Source organism: Zalophus californianus, chromosome 7, assembly GCF_009762305.2.
Source record: "Zalophus californianus isolate mZalCal1 chromosome 7, mZalCal1.pri.v2, whole genome shotgun sequence".
NCBI lineage: Eukaryota > Metazoa > Chordata > Mammalia > Carnivora > Otariidae > Zalophus > Zalophus californianus.
The window spans coordinates 62,831,183-62,849,610 of record NC_045601.1 but is presented as its reverse complement, the minus strand read 5'-3'; the positions used below and the strand labels follow the sequence as shown (position 1 = coordinate 62,849,610).

Sequence of the window (18,428 nt, the reverse complement as noted above, 5' to 3'; positions counted from 1 at the left end):
TGAGAACAGGCATTAACTCTTGTTTAAATGCTTGTTGAATTCACCTATAGAGCCATCTGGTCCTGGATTTTTGTTGGTAGTTGATTACTAGTAATGAAATTGAATGGGTAATCAGTCAGTTCATATTTTCTCCCTGATTAGTTTTAGAAGATTGTATGTCTCTAGGAATTTCTCCATTTCTTCCAGGTTGTCCAATTTGTTGGCGTAATATTGTTCATAGTAGTTTCTTGCAATCCTTTGTATATCTGTGGTGTTTGTTATTTTTCTTCATTCCAGATTTATTTAGGTCTTTTCTTGATGTGTCTGGGTAAAGGTTTATCAGTTTTGCTTTCATTAATCAGCTCTTGCTTTTACTGCTTTTCTTTTTTTTAGTTTATTTCCACTCTAATCTTTATTCCTTGCTTCCTTCTACTAGCTTTGGGCTTTCTTTTTCTAGATTCTTTAGGTATAAGGTTAGGTTGAGATTTCTCTTGTTGCTTGAGATTGCTATAAACTTCCCTGTTAGAACCACTTTTGCTGTGTCCCAAAGATTTTGTACCATAATGTTTTCATTTACATTTTTCTCCATGAATTTTTTTGACAACTTTTTTTTTCATTGACCCACTGGCTTAATACCATGTTGTTGAGCCTCTGTATTTGCGTTTTTTGTTTTCCAGTCCTTGTAACTTATTTCTAGGTACTGTTGTGGTTAGAAAAGATGCTTGATATGATTTCAGAAAGTCTTCTTAAATTTACTGAGATTTGTTTGTGGCGTAATATATGATCTATCCTGGAGAATATTCCATGTACACTTAAATAATGTATATTCCACTGTTTTTGGATGGATAAGTTAGATCCATCTGGTGTAATGTGTTGTTTAAAGCCACAAGACCTTTATATTAAAGGAAGGTAAAGCTACCTACACCTCATCACTGTTAAGATTAATTATCAACATATCTACATATATATGTAGACACCCAAATATACAAATGCATATAGTAGCACCTGGACCTTCATACATATTTCTGGTACCATACTGTGAGGAGGGAAAAACCCAATGCCTAAGGTACGTATGGTCATGGTGGCATAACTGAGTTCAACTGTAGGCCTCCTTTTATTTATATACTTATATATTTATGCTCAAATTATACTGAACAATAATCTTTGACGTACAGGCTTCTCTTCTTTTGTAGGTAGTGGATGTAAGTAGAGAAGGCAAAGAAGAAGTATTCTATGGGCCTACACTCCCTTTTGCTTCCAATGGAATAGCTGCATGCTTCCTTCCAGCTCCCTATTTCACATGCCCTAACCTTCAGACTCTTCAAGTGCCTCATCACAGAATCGGGACCATCTGAAAGGCAATACTTTGTTAATAACTATCATGAACAGAAGGGAAAGAAAAGCTTCACTTTTGGATACTGGGCATGAAAAGACTCAGTGCTCAATGCTTCCTTGTTGTGTATGTCTTATATTCAGATAAACATTAGCAAAAAAATGAACAGTTTTCTAAAATACATTACTGAAAACTCCTGTCACCCTTCTCTTTGTGTGTCAATATACAATATACAGGACTTTTACTGTCGTGTAGCTTAGTACCAACTTAATGGTCCATAATTGTTCCACAATTGTTTAAGAGTCTTCTTGTATACTTTTTCTAAATCAGTGCTGTCTAGGAAAACAGGACAATGTTAGTAAGGAATTTATTTCACAAGTACTGTCGTCAATGGTCTTTAAAAAAAATATTCAGTAGTTAATTCCCTTACTACTTAAACCTGGGTTTGTAATTTTTCTTTTAAAAATTTAACATGCAGCCCCACTCGGTATAGACTCAGCATTATGACATTATAAAATTTTAAATGCCATATTTTATTCAAGGTAATACGAATAATAGAAGTACAGCAGAAGAGCAGTTAGAATACCCATATTTTTTGGCTTGGTTAATCTGTGACCTGCTAGGTGCTTACCTTTCAGTACTTGTTTTACCACTAATTTTTAAGGAGGATAATTATTGATTTCCATATTAATTCAGAAGAATTTTGTGAAGATTAGGCAAATGCTAAGTACTTAAGAAGAAAAAAGTTATTCAAATTACAAGGTATTTTACTGTGTTTAGAACCTTGTTAACTGAAAGGGGAGGTTATTTTTGAAATTAAATAATTACTAAATAGAACTTGAAACACATACTATGGGATAAATGATTCTGAAAAGCATGTGAAAGATATGCTAATTAGGAAAAGGGGAGTTTACCAAAGCCAAAGATTCCCAAGTCTGTACAAATTCTTGCTTCAAATAATAATTTAAACCTCTCATTTAAACTCATTTAGTGAAAAATGACATTTAAGCTCAAGAAAAATTAGTGGTACTAATTTTGGCACCATAAAGTGCTCTGACATAAATCTGAACCTAGACTTAGTAATTCTAATAAAAGTTTTTTCCACTTTGTTAAAGGTTATGTCAATCTTGAGCACTTGTGGGATTCTTTTCCACCACCGATACATATTTTATTACTACAAACTTTTAATAATGCATAAGAATTCTTATTTAGGTGAGGTTTTTGGATTTGCTTTGTCTATAACAAAAAATATATATAAAATAAAACTCAATCACATTTGAACATAAATTCAAGAAGTATAACATGAGTTTTTCCCTTTTCTGAATCTTGTTAGAATCTAAGTCACCTTTACTAAAAGGGAGACTATACACTTTTTTTCCTTCAGCATAGTTTAAGTATTCAGCAATCTTTCTTTATCTTATAGGAAACTCTCATTTTATTCATGGAACCACTTTCAGTAATCAGAAGTGAATAAAAACATAAACCCTTTTTAATCCTAAATACAAAATTCACTAATGTTATACATTGTTATACCTAAAAATTTTAATTTCCAAATAATAAATAATCTGGTTATTCAGATTAAAGAACAGGAGGAGAGACTGGGGTAAGGAAAAAAATAAAAAACCTCCCAGAGATTTAGCCAAAAAAATTTTAATTTTACAGTTCTGAAAAGTGCAAATTGATACTGATCATTGATACCAAAGAGTCTCTTTAAAGGGTATAAATCATGTAAACTAAACATTTTAAATGCCTTACCAAGTCAGGAAAATGACTTCCAGTATTTGAGATAGCCTTCAACAAGAACCTGAGCAAGAAGTATTTCAGATTTACTAAAATTTCTACTTGACAAATGAATTTACTTCCAGTTGTTTCTACCTTATAAAAACCATTACACTTGTAATCCCAGATCCTATATCCAATGAATGAAAGGGAAATGGTCTAAAAATAAGCTTGCCTGACTGATAATGAAAAGGCAGCCTGAGATTACTGTTATTTTCTATATAGATTTCTAAGTATTCATTTAAAACAGATTGGCATATTAGCAAACCCCTTCTTGGTGATATTTAATGTGTTATTCACTAATTACAGAACTGAACTCAGAAAATTTTAAAAGTTTTGCATAGCTTTTGAAAACCTCTTTTATGCTGTAGCCAGAGAACAGAATCCAAAGTGCAACATTCCAAGGAAAAATAAAATGCAGAACACTTATGATTAGATCATTTTCCTCAAGTTACTAATAAGAGCTAATAAACATTCTAGAAAGGTATGTTTGGTCATATAAACCAAATTCCACTGAAACTATTCAAATATATATTTTCCATTTAAGTGGGCTATCCTATAGTAATTCATCTTCCATTTTTACTCTTTAAAATTATAGACCGTATCTAATTTGAATTTCTGTTGGAAGATCATGAAACTTCTAACACCTTAAACAGCACTTCAAGAGTTGAGTTTGTAAGAGAAGACACAGCACCACATAGATAACAGCAGAATATTCCTTAGTGTAGGAGGAAAAGCCAGCAAAGACCTTATTCTCGAAAACAATGTCTTTGTAAAGTGAAATGAGATTCCTTAGATTCTTCATAACAAAATACCTATTAGGTTACGATTAGGACATTTTTCCTGCTTTTTTGCCTCCTATTTTCCTCACAGTTTAATCACATGTATATTGTATCCCTTTCAGCTATTGTAATAACTGGAAAACTCACTCTCTATTGTTTTACCCCAGAGTATAAAAACAGGAATAAGATAGAACTATTCCTCCAGGTAACACGGTTCACTTTTATTTTGGTTTTCAAATAGTCAATCTGTCATAAAGGAAGTGGAATAATCATGGATGCAGTGTAAATTATATACATTAAAAAGTTATATATTATTATAGGCATAATTATAAACATGAATATATAACGCCCAGAATTTTTCTGAAAGCACAATTCACAAATGCAATAAGTTGGATAACTATTAGCACACTAAAAACTTTAATAAGCATATTCAGTTCTAATCATGAGGTACTTTGGTAACCTTAGCAATATAATTATCACAGAATCAAAATACAAATTTTATTAAATATGTGAAGGATATGCTAACTTTGCTAGCTTCCCAAACCAACTGTTTCAAGCAAACAAAACATGGTATTTATATTGGCATACTATACACTTGACTGACAAGGTAGTATTTTTAACCCTAGAAGGAGTAGGCAGGAGATCAGTTTTTGGAAAATGTAAGGTTTACAAAAAGTCTATAGGATTTAGGGAAGACAGGTTTCCTAGAGGCTTTTCCCAATTGCAGAAGCTTGTCAAATTTTTATATAACAGATAATCTTAACAAAGGGGAAGTAAAAATAACTGTCAAAGGTTCTGTTAAAGTACATGTAATTCTTTAAGGAGAAAGTACTTTTAAATAAAAATTTGTGATGAAGCATGGAAGAAGATAATGGGTAAAGAACACATACAATCTACAGATACATATTTTTATATATATATAGATGCCCAGGTAGTAAAAGTCAAATATGCTTAAGAAAAAATATGCTAGGTTTAGATAAAGATATAAAAGTTTTAAAGTATGAAACTCTTCTAATGCAAATGGATTCAATACTGGATGATTTTTGTACAGAGATCATATTCCATGTTTTTTACTTCCCCATGAAAACCTAATTAAATGTTCAATTAAAATTTAAATCATAACCAAATCTGAATGTCTAATAAAGTCCTTCTATCACCCTGTTGTCCTTCAATCAACTCTTTTACATTCCATCTGTATATTTTACAGAAATTATTTGACTGGAATACTCATGTATCTAAAATATATTTTAAGTATCTTCCTATTTCAGTGTGTTAAGGTTAGGTTTCTAGAGAAAGGGTGGTATTTTAGGCTGGCAAACAATGAGGCTTAGAGCATAGAATGAACATGGCATTCAGATATTCGAAGGCAGCTAGTCTCCTGCTTAAGTTTGCACAGAAAAGGTAGAGTCAGATGGCAGAAAGTCTCCTGACTGAAGTGGATGTCCTTGAGTAGAAAAGTAAGAAGAGGAAAGTAATATTTTAGGAACATTAATGTCACAACTGTGTGAGGTTAAATTGCAGGAAAGGAGATCAGAGATAAGAGAGATTGACAGCACCCAATAGAAAAGATGGTTGGGATGCACGGGATGGCAAAAAGAAAAGCAAGAAGCCCATACTGGTGATCAACTGAAAGTGGGGAACAAGTAAGAATCGAAGTTGCTTCTGCAGTTTCAAGGCTAACTGACTTGGGAAAATAGTGTCTTCCCTGGGTAGAAAAGAAAGGCAGGAGCTAGTTTAAAATAGGCGACAAGTGCAGCTCGACATGTTGCCTTGAGATTTCAGGAGGATCCAACTAGAGGGGTTAAGAGAGAAATTAGCACTAGAAATAGATTTTAGAGATAAAATTATGACCTACTGTTATCAATTCACTACTAGAAGACAGAGTGAGTGAAGGGCCAGATCTTACCACTGGGGACAAGAAAGAACGCGAAGGTGCTTTCAAAGTACAGTATGTAGGAAGGAGCAGTATCATCGAGGAAGGGCTGAGAAGATAAAGCAAAATGCAAATGTCAGACCAAAGAACAGAACAAACGAGAACGTAGTCTGAGATTTCAGCAAAAGAGAATGGCTGACATTACAGTGGGAGAAGCAGGGGCCCTAGAGATGACAGGTTATTTAGGGGAATAAGTGATGGGTCATGAAGATTTTCCAGGAAATGAACTGAGTTAATTTTTTTTCTTCAATTAAAAAAACAGCATCTTTAAAATTTTACTTATATATAAACACATGTATATATACATAAGTATTGTCACAGATTTTTTTTGTTGTTACTGATTTTTAAAGTACAAACTGCTTATTCTTAGCATCTACACATATATATCCCAATGCATGATTCAGAAGCAACGTTTCTCAGCCTTAAACACTTCATACTCTAAGGAGTGAGAGTCTCAAAGATAATTTTATCAGTCCCACTTAGAAAATAAAAAAACTATATATACACATATATACACATAAATAACTCCTTTAAAAGCATTACCTTAAACAGATCAAACTTCATTTGCTGAAACTTGCAAAGAGATTTAAGTTTAATCAGTCACTATCATAATGAAAAGAAGCTCAGTTCTATGAAGTCTGTTACGTAACCTTAAAGAGGCTTTTATTCATTCTATTTGATGACATAATGACAGTTGACCTGGAGGTGGAAGGGACAGACTATCTGTATGTCATGAAAACAACAGATACTTCTTTAGAATTCACAGATAAAAGTTAGGAGAGGACTATTAACTAGAGTTTACTGATTGTAATATATTTCATTTTGAAAGATACTTCTTGAGTCAGAAAAGGAAGGAACCAGAAGAAGCATGATAAACACTAGAGTCCCAAGAAGAAAAGAGATATTTCAAAGTTAACAAACATGACATGTAAGAAACAATTTGAAAAAAAGGTGAATCTTCATCTAGGACATAGTAGAGACAGAGGAACAACATTGAGAGGTGTTCTTTACGTTTGTGCATGAATAATTAGTAATCATGTCTGTATGCCTCAAATAGAACACATGTCACTAATATATTTTCACATACATTATTCTACTGATTCTTACCAGAACACTGTGAAATAGAAAAAGGAATATTCTTTTTTCTCCATGGAGAAACTGAGGCTCAACAAGGTTAAGTAACTTGCTGAAGTTTACAAAGCAGAGCTGCATTTGAGACCTACATGGGTTCCCAACACTAGGACTGGAGTTCTTTTACCAAATAATGCTCACCACAAAAAGGAGTCAAGGACGAGAGCCTAACTGGTAAAATAAAAATCTGGATGAACTACTTAAAGAGTTGAGACACAAGAGCTGCTAAAGGAACTAAACTGGTTCCTTGTAAACATATAAGATGCTAAATTATAAGAGGCTCTAACTGAAGAGCAAGGAGATAAGTCAGCTGACTTCTCAGTCCTCTTCTGTTAATTTGTAATCCTAAGATATTTCAGAATATTATTTGTCTTTTCTTAAAAGCTCTTACTTATCCCCCTCCTGATATGTCTTTTCATAAACTTCCAAAAAGGATGACTAGAGAAAAAAAAAAAATCTGGCAACTGTTAGAACCACTGCTGACTTAAGTTTTAAAACATTTTACATACTATCTCTATATTCATTTAGCCAGACTCAGCCTCTTTCCTCACAGAGTTAAGTGTGCTGGGTATTTATTAGCTTGCCTCACACATGGTCTGACAAAAGATGACAAACATACATCCTATCTTCTGAACCCCCCTTTCACTAAAACCAGCAGAGAATAGCCAGATAATTTGAAAAAAAAAAACCAACCCCAAAACATCATATTAAAACATGACTTGTAAGAAACAAAACACACACAAATAATTCACAAGTCAAAAAGTCATATTATAGTGACAAGTCCCTGGATCACCCAGTACAGACCTGCTTCAAGGACATACACAGAGATACTCCCAGTTAGAAAAAAAAATTACATCAGTTTAACTAAAAACTCTTCAAGAGAGAATGCAATTTTGTCAACTTCCAAAGATCCTATAATATACTTATTTAACTTTTATTTCCTTATTTATGTACTTTATACTTACAGGGATGTAAGGAAAAAAATTCTAGAAGGTATTTTTAACAGAACATTATACCATTGCTGTGCAAAGTGGCTTTAGATAGTTATAATGAATAGAGAGGGCAAAGCACAAAATATATTAGGTATTATCACTCTCCAGTCTTTGCATTTCATCTTGTCCAACTTGTCCTAGGTGAGATAAAAGTTTGCTATAGGCCTCCCTAAGAAAAAAGAAAAGAAGGTAGATATATTTATTAACTTTTCCATAATTTTTCATTTAAGTATTTACAAATTGAGCCTACCTGAATGTCTGTCTACACACATGTGCACCCACACCCAAACAATATGATTAAAGTACTTTGATTCTTTAACAAACTTGGAACATATGATTTCTCATGAGTGCTGACTCCTCCAAAACAACCTCTTTAGGAACTACAGGTCTTTTTCCATGGTGTTGCATTATTTCACACAGACCAGCACAATCTGAAATTAGGTTGGTAAGCCTATATGAAAAAAAGCCCCACTACTATTTTTGACCCAAATCCATATTATCTAATTGGGTCACTCTTCTTACTCACTGGATACACGATATAGTTGATTCAGTACATCAAACATCCCTCAAAGGGTAGATTCGCCACCATGGATTTTATACAAAAACAAGATACCCGAGGCTCTAAAGTCCCCTTCCCAATGAGGAGCACTGAATGTTTTGAGCAATAGTGGCACTGCTGAAATACATAGCTTTCTAAGGTGCTCACTTTGAAAAGAACGGTATGTGAATGGATCTGCCAGTCGTAGTATGGAAACATTCATCAATTCAAAGAACACACCCTAAATTTTTAGGAATGGGAAAATAAGCCATCTCCAGAAAACAAAACTAGATTTTTATCATCATTGCCCAAAGAATGTAATCAAATGATCCAAACATACCTTTGTGCAGTATTTCTGCCAAGGCCCCATTTCTGCTCTGAATCCTTCAGAGATTGAGTGAGGGTAGAAAGCAAGTCGATAACAACTTGCTGGTCCAATGCTGCTACTGTTTCTAAAATGCTGTAAATCTGATAATCATATCTCATAGCATAATCCTGGATAAAATGCCTGAAAGTAAATCAAGTTACACAGGATTACTTCTGGGGAAGTTCCTTGGGCTGGTATCTGTATGACGATCAGCTGGAACCTGAACTCAAGAAAGATCATTTCACATAAGATTACCTGAAAAATCCAGATGCCCTATGAAGACAATTTACAACACTTAAAAATCAAGGACAGAAATGGCTTATTTCAGTGTAACCAGAATGATGGCATTGGTAGGAAAAGGGAAGAGTTGGAATCCCAGGAGGGAGAATAAGAAGGAAAATCTAGTTCCAGGGACTTTGCTGCTATTCTTTGTATGTCAAAATCTTAGCAGGAAGAACATGGAAAAAGGGAGTCCAGGGCGCCTGGGAGGCTCAGATGGTTAAGTGTCTGCCTTCGGCTCAGGTCATGATCCCAGGGTCCTGGGGTTGAGTCTCGCATCGGGCTCCCTGCTCCTTGGGAGCGTGCTTTTCCCTCTGCCTCTCTCTCTCTCATGAATAAATAAATAAAATCTTAAAAAAAAAAAAAAAAAAGGGAGTCCAGTTTCCTAGGTATTTCTTAGTTCTTCATATTCCTGGATAAATAATCAAACAATATTTTTATGAGAAAAGTTATTCATAATATATATTTTTATATTCCTTAACTGAATAGGAGATTTTAGACCCACAAGAGGCCTTCATAATAAGAATTGTATGTTTTAACCCTACAATTTCCACTCTCTCCCCCAACAAAATAAAAGCCACCTAGCTTAATAAATTGTACATAACAAACAGGCAATCTTCATTTGTATAAAATCCTTTTTCCCCTCTTAGGGTTTTACAGGTTTTTTTTTTTTTTTTTCTTTTTGGGGGATTTTACAGATCTTACAAATCCACTATGTATTTCCTGTGATCATAATTTAAATAAATTGTAACCAACGGACAAGTGCCAATGATGTGATAAGAAAACAAAGTGAGGAGTCAAAGAACCAACACAGAAGAAAATGGACTTGTGTTATTTATCACAGTAGTGCTAGGGCACAGATATGCATAATAAAAGTGAACTGGTAGAAATTGTGAGACGTATTTAAAAACACTGCCCTAACAGAAAGTACAAGAGTCTAGAGGAGGCAAGGCAGGAAATGACAGCAAAACCCAAAACACAGAAAACATGATTCCAATTGCATTCTTATTCTTGGGAACCAACATCACATCTACTCCTATACAGTCTATGCTTCACAAATGAAGTACAATGAAGCCTTCTGGGTCTACAGTATCTAAAGCAGGTAAAAAAACCAGTGACATGTACTTCTGGATCCCGAGTAACATGTTTGGCAGTTCTGAGGGCCTGTGAGCCTGTCATGATGACCCACACACCCCCGTTTTGTCCCTTCAATACATGCAGGAGTCTTCATCACCAAATTCTCAGGTGATTTTAAGTCAGCTCGCTCATATTCCTCCCTGGCACTTTTGTCTTTTTTAATAAAATAGCACAATGTAACAAAACTATGGCCAAAAAATATAATAATTGAAATACTATAACAAGTAGTAACACATTATGTTTTGGATAATTAGTTATTTAAAAAACATGTTGGCTGTCAAATGGCTGGCAATGCCAGTTGGCACATTTTCCAGTTACCTAAACACAGAAGTCAGCTGGGCGGCAGGTTCTCCCTCTGACCCCACTTGGCAGGCTTTAACCATGTATTGCAGGTTCTCTGTGGCCAGCCTTTTAACTAGGAGGAAAAATTACAGCATTACACACTGTATCTGAATTGACCATCTGGATCCTCATTTTTATGAACACTCTTAATTTAGAAAAATATGTTGTTTTCTTAAAGTTTATACAGCTTTTTAATTATTTTTCAAAATGAAATAGTTATGAGTTTTTGTTTTGTACTGAAGTGTATCTATCTCCTTATCTCCCATTTTAAGAAAATATAAAAAGCTTCAGTCTATTTTTTACAAGCTGATAACTGAAAAAATACATGAACATAAGTCTCTTAGAAAGAACCCATATTCAAAAACATTTTATCATCCTAATCCTGCAAGCAGTTACATACTGACAAAAGATAGCCTTTAATCATTCAGCTGATTTACAGATGAGCGGATTGATTTTTTAAAATTCATAGGCATATTTCTCCCACTCTCTTAACAAATTAGAAACCGACAATTTACCTTCGCTCAAAATTAGTCAAAGATACGTATATACATACACACACATAAATCAACTATTGGTGATGCTATCTTCTTTTCAAAAAAGACAGCAAAGTTACATAAAGAACATTTGTACCCTTTAAATATTTAACCAAGTCATTTAAAATTGTGCATTTCTCCAAAAAAATGGAATAATATCAAGAAGGAAAATAGAAAATTCCGTATGTTCCAAATGCTACTGAATTTTTGTTATGTTGTTTTTGGCACATTAAATATAAGTAGCTGGGGAGAAAGTGCTTTGTCTAAGAATAAAAAGTAATTCAGAAACTCTAATTCATTATAGCAGGAGAATAAAACAGGATATATATGAACTTCAATTAATTAATATGTACTTAGTAATGTTCTCTACGGCATGAGGATGTTGGATAAAGAAGATGTAGCATACTTTTCTTCATTGAACTAATAACTCCTCATACTATAGTTCTGAAATCAGTATAATTGGTTCTTAAAAGACACTTCCTTGAAAAACTTCAAAAGCTCCTCTGTGGAAAAAGTACCAGAATATGAAGAAATAGCCTTCACAGAGAATTAATAGTAAGCATTGGGTTTTTATTTTACAATAGTTTTATTGAGGTATAATTCACATATCATAAAAACCAATCTTTTAAAGTGTACAATTCACTGGTTTTTAGAATATTCAGAGTTGAGAAGGCATCACCACTATCTAATTTCAGAGCAATTTCATCACCTCTCCAAAAAACCTTAACTCATTAACAATCATTCTCCACTTTCTTAATCGCCCAGCCCCTGGCAACCACTAATCTTTGTTTTGTCTCTATGGATTTAAGTCTTCTGGAAATGTCTTATAAATGGAACCATACACCATGTGGTCTTCTTCCTTTTTTTTAAGATTTTATTTATTTGAGAGAGAGAATGCGTGTGAGTGGGGGGAGGGGCAGAGGGAGAGAGGGAAAGAGAATGTCAAGCAGGCTGGGCACTAAGAGTGGTGCCTGACGTGGGGCTTGATCTCATGACCATGATTATCATGACCTAAGCCAAAACCAAGAGTCAGATTATCAACCAACTGAGGCACCCACGCACCCCTCCATGTGGTCTTCTGTGACTGTCTTCTTTTTACTTAGTATAATGTTTTAAGGTTCATCCATGCTGTAGAAGGTATCAGGACTTTCTTTTGAAGGCCAAATAATATTCCACTGTACAGATATACCCCATGTTGTTTATCCACTCATTGGTGGATGGACATCTGGGTTGCTTCCATTTGGAAGCTATTATGAACCAAGCTGCTATGGATCAGTGTTACAGGTGTTTTTAAAAAAAAAAACAAACAAAAAAACCAACTATTTGCAATATTTAAGTAAACAACTTTAAAAAAAATTTTTTTTTTAGTTTTTCTTTACATTAACAGCTTTAGTGTCATATAGTTCACATTCTATACAATTCACCCATTTAACATGTACAATTCCATGATTTTTAGTATAGTCACAGAATTGTGGAACCATCACTACAGCCGATTTTAGAGTATTTTCTTTACTTTGCAAAGAAACCTGATAGTCTTTTGCTATCACTCCTTATTTTCTGATACACCCTAAAAGCAACCCCAAATCTACTTTCCATCTCTACAAATTTCATATTCTGGACATTTCATATAAATGGAATCATAATATGTGGTCTTTTGTAACTGGCTTTTTTCACATAAAGTTTTCAAAGTTCATCCATGTTGTGTAGCATGTAGCAGCACTTAATTCCTTTTTATGGCCAAATAATATTCCATTGCATGGATATATCATATTTAAAAAATCCATCTGTCAGCTGATGGACAGTCTACCTTTTGGCTCTATGAATAATACTGCTATAAACACGAATAAACAAATTTCTGTGTAGACATATGTTTTCATTAATCTTGGGTATGTACCTAGGAGAGACATTGCTAGGTCACAGAGTAACTCTGTTTAAAACATCTAAGGAATGATCAGACTATTTTCCCAAGTGTCTATACTATTTTACATTCCCAGTGGCAGTAACTGAAGGTTTTAATTTCCTTCATGTTTTTGCCAAAACTTGTTATTATCTGACTTTTCCATAATAGCCAACCTAGTGAGTATGAAGTGGTATCTCACTGTGGTTTTGATTTACATTTCCCTGATGACTAATGATGCTGAGCACCTTTTCAGGTGCTTATTAGCCATTTGTTTTATTTTTTGGAGAAATGTGTATTCAAATTCTTTGCCTATTTTTAAATTTTTTTTTTAAATTACTGAGTGATAACAGTTTATACATTCCAGGTACAACTTATCATATAAATGATTTGCAAATATATTCTTCGATTCTGTGGGTTCCTACTTTCTTGATTGTCCTTTGAAGCACAAGAGTTTTTAATTTGGATTAGTCTAATTTCTCTCTCTCCTGCCTTATGCTTTTGTTGTCGTATCTAAGAATTCATTGACAAATCCAAGGTTATGAAGATTTACTACCATGCTTTTTTCTATGAGTTTTATAGTTTAATCTCAGACATTTAGGTCTACGATCTTGAGTTAATTTTTGCATATGGTGTGAAGTAAAGGTATAACTTCATTCTTTTGCATGTGGATATGCGTTTGACCTAGCACAATTTGTTGAAATACTATTTTCTCACCACTGAATCATTCTGGCACCCTTGTCAAAAAAAGTCTGTTGAACACAGACATACGGGTTTATTTCTGGACTCTCAATTCTAATCCACTGATCTATGTCTATCTTTCTGCCAGTACCACAGTCTTGATTACAGTTGCTTTGTACTAAGTTTTGAAATTGGAAAGTGTGTCTTCCAACTTTGTTGTTCTTATTTTTTAAGACTTATTTATTTGAGAGAGAGAGAGAGCATACGTGAGGGTAGGGGCAGAGGGAGAGGGAGAGAATCTCAAACAGACTCTTTGCTGAGCATGGAGCCCAATGTAGGACTTATCTCCTGATCCTGAGATGATGCCCTGAGCTGAAACCAGAGTCAGATGCTCAGCCAAATGGGCCACCCAGGGCACCCCTGCTCTTTTTCAAGATTGGTTTGGCTCTTCTGGAGTTACACTGTATTTGTAGATCAGTTTGGGGAGTGCCACTACCTTAACAATATTACTTCTGATCCATGAAATGGAATGTTTTTCCATTTATTTACATATTCTCTAATTTCTTTCAATAATGTTGGTAGTTTTCAGATCTTAAGCTTGTATTTCTCTTTTCTTAAATTTATTCCTACTTGGGTTTTTAAAAGATGCTATTGTAAATGGAATCATTTTCTTAATTTCATTTTCAGATTTTCATTTAAAATATATAGGAATGCAACTGATTTTTGTGTCTTGTTTTTGTATCCTATAACCTTGTTGACCTTGTTTATTAGTTCTAATACCCTTTATTGGAGTGCTTAGGATTTTGTATATACAAGATCAGATCATCTACAGATAGGGATAGTTTTACTCCCTTTTCAATCTAGATGATTTTTACTTAGTTTTCCTGCCCTGAGTAGGACTTCTAGTACAATGTTGAATAGAAGTGGCAAGAGTGGACATCCTTGTCTCGTTGCTAATCTTGGGGGAAGAGCATCTAATCTTTCACCATTCAGTATGATGCTATAGGATTTTCATAGATGTCCTTCAACAGACTTGAAGCAGTTCTCTCTATTCCCAGTCTGTCATGTAATGTCACTCCTCTTTATTCCTGATAATTCTACTTATTCTGAAGTCTGCTTTGTTTGAAATTAATAGAGCTACTACAACTTTGTTTTGAATTGTGCTAGCATTTTTCTTATCTCTTTACTTTTAATTTATCTGTGTCTTCATATTCAAAGTAGGTTTCTTGTGGGTAACATACAGTTGGGCTCTGTTTTTTATCCACTGTCAGTCTCAGTCATTTAATTGGCTTATGTAAATCATTCACATTTAAAGTGATTATTGATATTGCTGGATTAATATCTACCATACATGTAACTTTTCTATTCATTGCTCCTTTTTTTTTCTAATCATCTGCTTCTTGTCTGCCTTCTCCAAAGGTTTTGTTTTCTTTAAGTAGGCTTCACACACAGTGTGGAGCCCAATGTGGGGCTTGAACTCACCACCCTGAGATCAACACCTGAGCTGAGATGAAGAGTCGGATGCTTAACTAACTGAGCCACCCAGGCACCTCTCCAAAGGTTTTAATTAAGCATTTTATGTTTCCATTCTCTCTCCTCTCTTAGTTCATCAAATATACTTCTTCAACATTTTTGTTTAGTGGTTGCCCCAGAGTTTGTAGTTTACATTTATAACTAATCCAAGTCTACTTTCAAATAGCACTACATTCCTTCAGGGGTGGGACAGGTGCCTTATAACAGCATTTCCAATTCCTTTCTCCCAGTCCTCATTGCTGTCATTCACTTTACTTATCCATGAGGTATAATCACCAAATACATTGTTGCTATTATGATTTTGAAGGAAAAAAAAGCTATTAGATCAATTAAAAGTGGAGAGACGGGTAGATTCAGAGAATCACAGCTTACCAGGAGCAGGAGCTGATACTGAATTTGACAAATTGCTCTATGCAAAGTTTTGGGGGTGGCAGTTTGCTCTATGACTTCAATTCCCTAATGCACTTAAGAAGAGCTGTTTTTCAGTCTGTTCAGATTTGTTTTCTTATAAAGGTAAAGAGGGTAAGAGTGAGGACTTTCAAGCTTTTTACACGTTTAAGTGGAAACCAAAAATGCTCCAACTATTACCACTGAACTGAACTGTCTCTTTCTCCCTTCATTTCTCTCTGTTTTTTCTTCTTATATTTTGGTATGTTCTTGTTAGATGCACCTTTACGGCTGTTAAATATAGTGACCTTTCATCATTATAAAACACCTCTATTTCTAGTTAACAATTTTTTTGGTCTAATGTCTATTTTGTCTGATATAGCTACTCCAGCTTTCTATGGTTATAGCTTTCATGATGTATTTTTTCTTTGCTTTTACTATTTTAATCTTTGAATCCAAAGTGTTTCCTGCATATAGAATATAGTTAGATCTTTTTATTTTGATCTGTTCCAATGATCTCTACTTTTGATTAGTTTGTTCAGTCCTTTCACAACTATTGTTACTGTTGATATAGGATGGATTTACATCCTTTTACCTTTTATTTTCTAAATGTCTTGTGTTTTTTGTTCCTCTCATCTCCTTTGCTGCTTTTGTTTTGCTTTATGTGCATATTTTAAAACATAGAATTTTAATTTCTTAAATGATTTTTCATTGGTTTTGAATTATTTTCTTAGGAGTTGCTCTAAGTTTACCATGTACATCTTATCAGAGTTTCAGATTTATATGAATTTAATTCCAGTGAAATACAGAAACATTACTCTTACATAACTCTATTCTCCTTTCCCTTTTTTGTGCTATTATTTTTATACATATGACCTTTGCAAATGTTACAAACCCAGCAATACCTAGTTATTTTTATTTTATATAATTTTATGTCTTTCAAAAAAGCTAAAGAAAAAGAGAAAGACAGCAAGTCTATATTTTCGCTTTTGTGACACTAACCTTATTGATCATTTCTGGTTCTCTCATAATTGTTCCTGTCTATCTGAGTTATTATCTGGAGTCATTTCCTTAGCCCAATACAGCTTTGCTCCCACCACCTCCTTTGTACCGATATTGATAAACACATTACATATCTATGTTATAGGCCCAATAATATATTATGTACATATCAATTTTTTATATATATCATTTTATACAACTGCTTTTTAAGCCCATTAAGAGAATAAAGGTAAAGAAATATGTATTTATGCTGTCTTTTACAATTACATAACTGCCTTACTGGTGTTGTTTGTCCTGTGTGGGTTCACTTGACTTTCATTCTGAAGAATTTCCTTTTTCTTTTTTATTATGTTATGTTAATCACCACACATTACATCATTAGTTTTTGATGTAGTGTTCCATGATTCATTGTTTGTTCATAACACCCAGTGCTCCATGCAGAATGTGCCCTCTTTAATACCCATCACCAGGCTAACCCATCCCCCCACCCCCCTCCCCTCTAGAACCCTCAGTTTGTTTCTCAGAGTCCACAGTCTCTCATGGTTCATCTCCCCCTCCGATTTCCCCCCCTTCATTTTCTCCTTCCTGCTTTTTTTTCTTTAACATATACTGTATTATTTGTTTCAGAGGTACAGGTCTGTGATTCAACAGTCTTAGGCAATTCACAGTGCTCACCATAGCACATACCCTCCCCAATGTCTATCACCCAGCCACCCCATCCCTCCCACCCCCACCACTCCAGCAACCCTCAGTTTGTTTCCTGAGATTAAGAATTCCTCATATCAGTGAGGTCACATGATACATGTCTTTCTCTGATTCATTTATTTCACTCAGCATAATACCTTCCAGTTCCATCCATGTCCTTGCAAATGGCAAGATTTCATTCCTTTTGATGGCTGCATAATATTCCATTACACACACACACACACACACACACACACACACACACACACACACACACACACACACACACATATATGCGCACACACACATCTTCTTTATCCATTCATCTGTCAATGGACACCTTGGCTCTTTCCACAGTTTGGCTATAGTGGACATTGCTGCTATAAACATCGGGGTGCACATACCCCTTCAGATCCCTACATTTGTATCTTTGGGGTAAATACCCAGTAGTGCAATTGCTGGATTGTATGATAGCTCTTATTTTCAACTTTTTGAGGAGCCTCCATACTGTTTTCCAGAGTGGCTGCACCAGCTTGCATTCCCACCAACAGTGTAGGAGGGTTCCCCTTTCTCCACATCCCCGCCAACGTCTGTCGTTTCCTGACTTGTTAATTTTAGCCATTCTGACTGGTATGAGGTGGTATCTCATTGAGGTTTCGATTTGGATTTCCCTGATGCTGAGCATTGTTGAGTACTTTTTCATGTGTCTGTTGGCCATTTGGATGTCTTTGGAAAAACGTCTGTTCATGTCTTCTGCCCATTTCTTAAATGGATCATTTGTTCTCTGGGTGTTGAGTTTGATAAGTTCTTTATAGATTTTGGATACTAGTCCTTTATCTGATATGTCATTTGCAAATATGTTCTCCCATTCTGTTGGTTGTCTTTTGGTTTCGTTGACTGTTTCTTTTGCTTTGCAAAAGCTTTTTATCTTGATGAAGTCCCAATAGTTCACTTTTGCCCTTGCTTCGCTTGCCTTTGGCGATGTTTCTAGGAAGAAGTTGCTGCAGCTGAGGTCGAAGAGGTTGCTGCCTGTGTTCTCCTTTAGGATTTTGATGGACTCCTGTCTCACATTTAGGTCTTTCAACCATTTGGAGTCTATTTTTGTGTGTGGTGTAAGGA

The 18,428-nt window shown here is 34.6% G+C and overlaps 2 protein-coding genes across 14 annotated transcripts in view; one reads left to right on the top strand and one right to left on the bottom strand.

The window, feature by feature from the left end:
* The window catches only part of KLHL32 (kelch like family member 32), a 253,062-nt gene extending 245,669 nt beyond the window's left edge, over positions 1–7,393 (top strand). For 10 of the 11 annotated variants that reach the window (XM_027602058.2, XM_027602059.2, XM_027602064.2 and 7 more), the window contains one exon: positions 1,173–7,393. In XM_027602058.2, the coding sequence (XP_027457859.1) occupies positions 1,173–1,334 (162 nt within the window). In that variant the 3' untranslated portion in view covers positions 1,335–7,393. The remainder of the gene's footprint in view (positions 1–1,172) is intronic. The other variant, XM_027602060.2, reaches the window with a different exon arrangement.
* A 136-nt stretch (positions 7,394–7,529) lies between these two features.
* Positions 7,530–18,428, bottom strand: part of MMS22L (MMS22 like, DNA repair protein) — a 126,236-nt gene continuing 115,337 nt past the window's right edge. For all 3 annotated transcript variants that reach the window (XM_027602056.1, XM_027602055.1, XM_027602057.1), the window contains 3 exons: positions 10,569–10,665; positions 8,808–8,975; positions 7,530–8,098 (listed from right to left, as the gene is read on the bottom strand). In XM_027602056.1, the coding sequence (XP_027457857.1) occupies positions 8,017–8,098; positions 8,808–8,975; positions 10,569–10,665 (347 nt within the window). In that variant the 3' untranslated portion in view covers positions 7,530–8,016. The remainder of the gene's footprint in view (positions 8,099–8,807; positions 8,976–10,568; positions 10,666–18,428) is intronic.